The sequence below is a fragment of the Nothobranchius furzeri genome, chromosome 9, assembly GCF_043380555.1.
Source record: "Nothobranchius furzeri strain GRZ-AD chromosome 9, NfurGRZ-RIMD1, whole genome shotgun sequence".
NCBI classification, from domain to species: domain Eukaryota; kingdom Metazoa; phylum Chordata; class Actinopteri; order Cyprinodontiformes; family Nothobranchiidae; genus Nothobranchius; species Nothobranchius furzeri.
Window position 1 is genome coordinate 69,527,735 of NC_091749.1, and position 6,000 is coordinate 69,533,734.

Below are 6,000 nucleotides of genomic sequence, written 5' to 3' on the forward strand. Positions count from 1 at the left end.
TCATGCAGGGTTGGCTTGTACGGTGAGACTCCTCCAAATCAGAAACTTTCAATTCAGTTCAAGTTTATTCATAAAGCGCCAAATCACGACAAGCGTCGTCTCAAGGATTCTTTCACAAACAAAATCAAGATGATTAAAGATAATATTTTGTCCTCCCCTGGGGGTTCTCCTACAGCAGGGGTGGGGAACCCTGGTCCATCGAGGGCCGCTATCCAGCATATTTTAGTTTCAACCCTGCATCATCACACCTGCTTTCAATTAGCAAGTGATTAACAGGCTTCCGCAGAGCCTGATGAGCTACAGGACATGTGAATCAACCACTGAATCAGAAGTGTTGCAGCAAAGCCATGCAGGTCATACCGGCCCTCGAGGACCAGGGTTCCCCACTCCTGTCCTGCAGTCTCGGAGCCCGCCTCTAGTACGTGGTGCTCTTTCAAGACTTTGACACTTGTTGACATTTCGGCGCTAGTAGTTAAGATGAAGCCTTCATATTGTTCATCCGACTTCATTCCTTGTAGGCTCTTCGGAATAGTGTTTGAAGTAATAGGCCCGTGTATTACCAAAATGGTCAACCTCTCTCTAACTGCTGGTGTGTTTCCCAACGCACTGAAACATGCCATTGTGGAGCCGCTACTGAAGAAAGTAGGTTTAGACCCAACTGACCGTAGGAACTATAGACCTATTTCCAAGCTTCCGATTCTTTCTAAGATTTTGAGAAGGTGGTCTATGAACTGATGTCTACCTTCCTGAATCAAAGTAACATCCTTGAGCCATTTCAGTCCGGTTTCCGTAAACATCATTCTACGGAAAAAGCTTTAATGAAAGTGTCCGCTGACATTATGATGGCTGCTGATTCTGGAAAACGCACTGTCATGGACGTAATTTTCACTTTAGAAGGGGTGGTGGTGGTGGTGGTGGGGGTATCTTTACAGTATGCTCTAATGGGAAACAAGCTTCAACACAAACGGTTGGCCCTAGAGCTCAACCAGTGTCAAGTTAATGTAGCGTAATATTGTTTTTGGATGGTAAAAAGTGCAGGGGTCAAAACTTGACTTTGGAAAAAGTGGGGGGGACATGCCCCCCCCCAAACAAAAAAAAATTACGTCCATGCGCACTGTTCTGTTTCTCTTGGACCTTTCTTCAGCCTCGATACAGTTGATCGTCAGGTTCTGCTGATGAGACTGAGGGACCAAATAGGACTATCAGAGACAGTCCTTCAGTGGTTCTCCTCTTATTTATCAGAATGTAGCTTTAGTGTTACAGCAAACCAAATAAGGTCAGAATTTGCAGAATTGTAGAGTGGGGTGCCCCAAGGCTCCGTCCTGGGTCCTGTTCTTTTCTTGTTGTATTTGACCCCTTTGGGTAAGATCATTCAAAGGTTTAGTGATGTTTCCCGCCACCTATTTGCTGATGACATTCAGCTATACTGCTCTTTTAAGCAGTCTGAGCTGATTAAGTTAGACTCTTTGCTCCATTGTTTAGTGGAGATAAAGAAATGGCTTCATGAAAATCACCTGCAGCTAAATGCTAAAAAAACAGAAACTCTGGTTGCTGCCCCTGTTGGTTCTGTCCCGGAGATTAAGCAGTGCCTGGGTGATTTGGGCCGATCTGTGAAGTTAAGCCTTAGAAATTTAGGAGCCATCTTTGACAGTGAAATGTCTTTTGTGCAGCACTGTGAGCAGCTAACGAGAAACTGCTTTTTTCAACTCAGGAACATCTCAAAGCTTAGACATATGGTGTCAAGAAATGATTTGGAGCTCCTCGTTCTTGCCTTCGTGTCATCCCGTTTAGACTATTGTAATAGTTTATTTTCTAGTCTGAACAAGAAGGAGCTCCATTGTCTGCAACTAGTGCAGAACTCTGCTGCAAGAGTCCTGACGCGCATGAATAGGAGGTTTCACATATCCCCCATCCTAAAGGAACTTCGTTGGCTGCCTGTGTCTTTTAGGTTTAAGATTTTGGTTTTGGTTTTCAGAGCCCTGCACGGACAAGCTCCCTCCTACATTAGAGAACTGATCCAGCCCTACACCCCTATGTGGGCTCTGAGGAGTGAGGATCTTAATCTGCTTAAAGTTCCTCGCACTTACTACCGCACTAGAGGTGACCGCTTATTTGAAGCTGTAGCTCCTAAGCTCTGGAATAACCTACCCCTCACTCTGCGTTCTGTTGATTCTGTCGACAAGTTCAAGAGTGAGCTTAAGACTCGTTTATTTGCTCAGGCATTCGTCTAGTTATTTTAGGGCTGTTATGTTTTCTGTGTGGTCTTGGCCTTTTATGATATCTTTTTTTTATTAATTGTTTTTACTCAGTTTTTATTTTACTCATTTTTTTGTTTAAACTTTTTAAAATGTTGTCAAGCACCTTGTTGTCAAGTTCTCTTGTTCGCTCTTCCTTCTTCCATCTCAGGAACATTACTAAGCTGAGTCCCATTCTGTCCCGCTCTGAACTTGAGACAGTTCTCCACACCTTCATCTCCTCACGCTTAGACTACTGTAACTCTCTTTTCACGTGTCTGAGCAGAACCTCCCTGAACCGTCTACAGGTGGTTCAGAACGCCTGTGCTCGGCTTCTGACCAAGTCCTCCAAACACACCCACATCACCCCGCTTCTCCTCCAGCTTCACTGGCTGCCAGTCAACTTCAGGGTTCATTTCAAGGTCCTGGTTCTGGTCTATAGGGCCTTACATGGACAAGCACCATCTTACATTGGTGATCTTCTTAGTCCCTACACCCCCAGCAGGTCCCTGAGGTCCAGTGATCAAAGCCTACTGGTTGTGCAGCACCAGGCTAAAGACCAAAGGTGACAGATCATCTGCTGCTGTGGCCCCCAGACTCTGGAACTCTCTCCCCCTGAGCCTGAGATCAGTGGACTCAGTGGTCTCCTTTAAAAAGCAGCTGAAGACTCACTTGTTCAAGCTGGCTTTTGTATGACCTTCTTCACCTCTCTCTCTTTATTCTGCTCTCCCCACCTATTCCACCTTCCTCAGGATCCACTGATTTCCCTCTTTCCTATTCACTCTCTCTCTTTCTTGACATTTTTTAATAACAATTGTCTATTTTTGCTCATTTTAAATATATTTTTAAACATTTTCTAAGTGCTTTTTTATATTTTTACAATTTTTATATTTTTTGTTTTTGTGAAGCGTCTCGTGATTTTTATCTTGAGAGGCGCTATAGAAATTATATTTTCTTCTTCTTCTTCTTCTTCTTCTTCTTCTTGTGGCTTATGCCTGGGAAAGGTGCTATACAAATAAAGTTTACTTACTTACCTTCACACAGTAAACGTTCCAGTACGGGTCAGTTCATTTAGCCAATCAGAAGAAAGTTTCCTGTATGAGGAGTATGTCAGAGTCTTTACAGCAATCCTCATGCTAAGCAGACTTCTCTCTCGTTCCTTTAGCCTCTCCGGTTTTTAAGCTCAGAGTAGAAATGTGACGTGGTTCTGTAGATCCTGATGAGTCGGGGTTTCACGCTAGTTAAACTTAATGATGAGTCAGCACTTTTTTGGCCGCTGAGGATTCTGCTCCGAGTGGACAAAAGAGCCGTTATCATTTATTTTCTTCCAGGTTTTATTTTCCTCGTGAGCTCTCTTTCCACCTCGTGTGGATTTGCTTTGGGATCCGTGGAGGAAAGCACGTCCACCTGCCAGGTGGTTTTTACCTCATTCCTGTTTTAAAACCTCTGAAGGATTTTCTGTCACTGTCACGTTGAGGGTGTGGATGGCGGCGGACCATGTGTGGTGGAGCAGATCAGGAGGCAGGAATGCCGGCACGGATGAAATAAAAGTAGTTTTAATGGCAGAGCGGGAACGACAGAACAAAACAACGCTGACAACAAACAATGATCCGACAAAGACTGATACAAGAAGGGAGGTATAAAGTACACAGGGGAAAATCAGGAACACATGGGCGGATTAACACGGGGCAGGTGAGAACATTAAAGACTAATCAGGCAGGGGAGAGACAGTCAGGGAGGCAGGAGCAGGTTGTGACACTCACATAGAAAACGTTCCCATAAACTTCCTCTCTGACTTCCATTTCCTCGTCACTCTCACACTCCTCTGTGTTCTCCCTCCTGACTCCTGTTCTACCTCTCCCCCCTCTTCCTCCCACCCAGCTGCACCTCCCCCAGCTCGTTTTACAGCAGGAGCTCATGCAGATCACTTGCGGAGCGCGAGGGTTCTTGTTGGAGTTCCGTAGGAAGAGGAAGAAGCTGCCGGAGCGGCCTCTGGACTCGTGATTGGCCGTTGTGAGAGAATGCTGTCAGGGCTGGCTCTGCTGCTGCTCGTCTGCCTCCACGTGCATGCACAGGGGCGACCGCGCTCACAGGTAGGATCACCTCCTCTGGGTCCAGGAGGAACCTGGGGGAGAGCGGGGCTTCCTTCTGCAGCTCCGGCTGGAAGGCTCTGCTTGGTGTCGTGGCTTTGGAATTCCTGCTGCGTTTTTCCAAAGCCGGTGATGGAAGTTTGGTCCCTCGATGACACCTGAAGCCGGTTTCCAACCAGCTCCTGGTGCTGGTGATCGGCACTGAGCAGCCGGGGCCGTCATCCTGCTCCTTCCGCTCAGTGGAAGTATTTACAGTATCCCTGTTCTCTTCCAGCTCTCGGAGACGTTGATTTTTCCACAGCACTTTTGCCGATCGCTTGTGGGATTTTAATTCCCTCCTACTGGAAGAGGTGGGAGTGTGAGGCCTCAGCCGGGGCTGCACCGGGGACTCCTGCTGGAGACGGTGATGCTGTAGTTGGTCTGTCTGCTCACCCGTATCCTGGTTCTGGTAGTCCATCTCCAGGAGAACATCCCGTTTGTTGGCTCAGGGATGTTCCTGAGAGCAGGGGCCTTAACGAAGACACTATGGAATTTGCTTGGGGCTCCGAGGACACTTTGTGGAGTGGAAGAGGCCTCTTTTTATTATTGGGGTCAAAGGTCATGCCTCTTTTGCAGATGGTCCTTCATTCTTTTGATACAGACTCCTTTTTAAACCTTGACAATCAGATGCTTGTTTTGTCCTCAGCTGGCGGGGTTCTGTGGTTTCTCCCGTAAAGAACCCGGCTCGTCCAGCGTTTTCGTGTACGAGGCTTGTTCGGTTTTTGCATGTCAGCAACGCCGAAGGCCCGCTGATTACGATCCAGATCAGCAGAACCTGGATTTCTCCATGTGGTCAGAGACCAATGTCAGTCGTCCGCTCTGTATTCCCGTCATCACAGAGCCAGCAGTGAGATCTGAGGGGGAGGGGCTAAATTGAATAAATTCTCCATGCTGTTGAATCACAACAAAACTAGTGTGTTTTCTGTTGGAGCCTCACAGATGAAAGGATATTACGAAAATAATTGGTTGATTATGAGACAAATGAGATTGTTTTAAATGTGTTAATTTTATCTGGAGTTTCAGCATCGTGTCAAGCACATGCTGTGTACTTCTACACATGTGGAGATGCATCAAGGATACTTCAACAGATCTGTTTAAACTTTTACGTCAAACTCGTTTGGAGAAATGGAGTTGTGACTGCTTTGGTCAAAACAAGAAAACAGTCATTTCAAATGTTTGTACAAAGATTGTTGAAAGATTTAGCTCATCTAAAAGTGCATTCACTTACAGCCGTTACTGCGCTTAGTTATGTATTTGGCAGCCATCTTGAATTGGATTGATGGGTTTAGGTGATATTTTCAGGATGGGTCCGTGTTTGTCTTTGGAAAGTCACGCAGTTTGGATTCTGGTCCAAGAAGCTGGAAACACCTTCCTCCATTAGGGTGATCAGCCTTAGAGAGGAGGTGAAGAGCTCCATCATCCAGGTGGAACTCAGAGTTGAGCTCCTTCGCCTCATCAAAAGGAGTCCGCTGAGGTGGTTAGAGTATTTTATTTGGATGCTTCCTGGTTGCCTCCATCTGGAAGTTTCTATGGATGGATGGGTGGGGGGATGGGTGGATGGATAGATGGATGGATGGAGGGATGGGTGGATGGATAGATGGTGGAGTGTGTGGCTGGATGGATGGATAGATGGATGG

General features: G+C 46.3%; 1 protein-coding gene across 4 annotated transcripts in view; it reads left to right on the forward strand.

Annotated features, from left to right (window-relative positions):
- Positions 1 to 6,000, forward strand: part of adamtsl7 (ADAMTS-like 7) — a 45,854-nt gene that overhangs the window by 21,400 nt on the left and 18,454 nt on the right. The window contains exon 1 of one of the 4 annotated variants that reach the window (XM_015954089.3): positions 4,183 to 4,327. The exons of the other annotated variants lie outside the window; for them this stretch is intronic. Coding sequence (XP_015809575.1) covers positions 4,256 to 4,327 — 72 coding nt within the window. The 5' untranslated portion in view covers positions 4,183 to 4,255. Of the gene's footprint in view, positions 1 to 4,182; positions 4,328 to 6,000 lie in introns of those variants that run through there. 4 annotated transcript variants of the gene reach the window in all.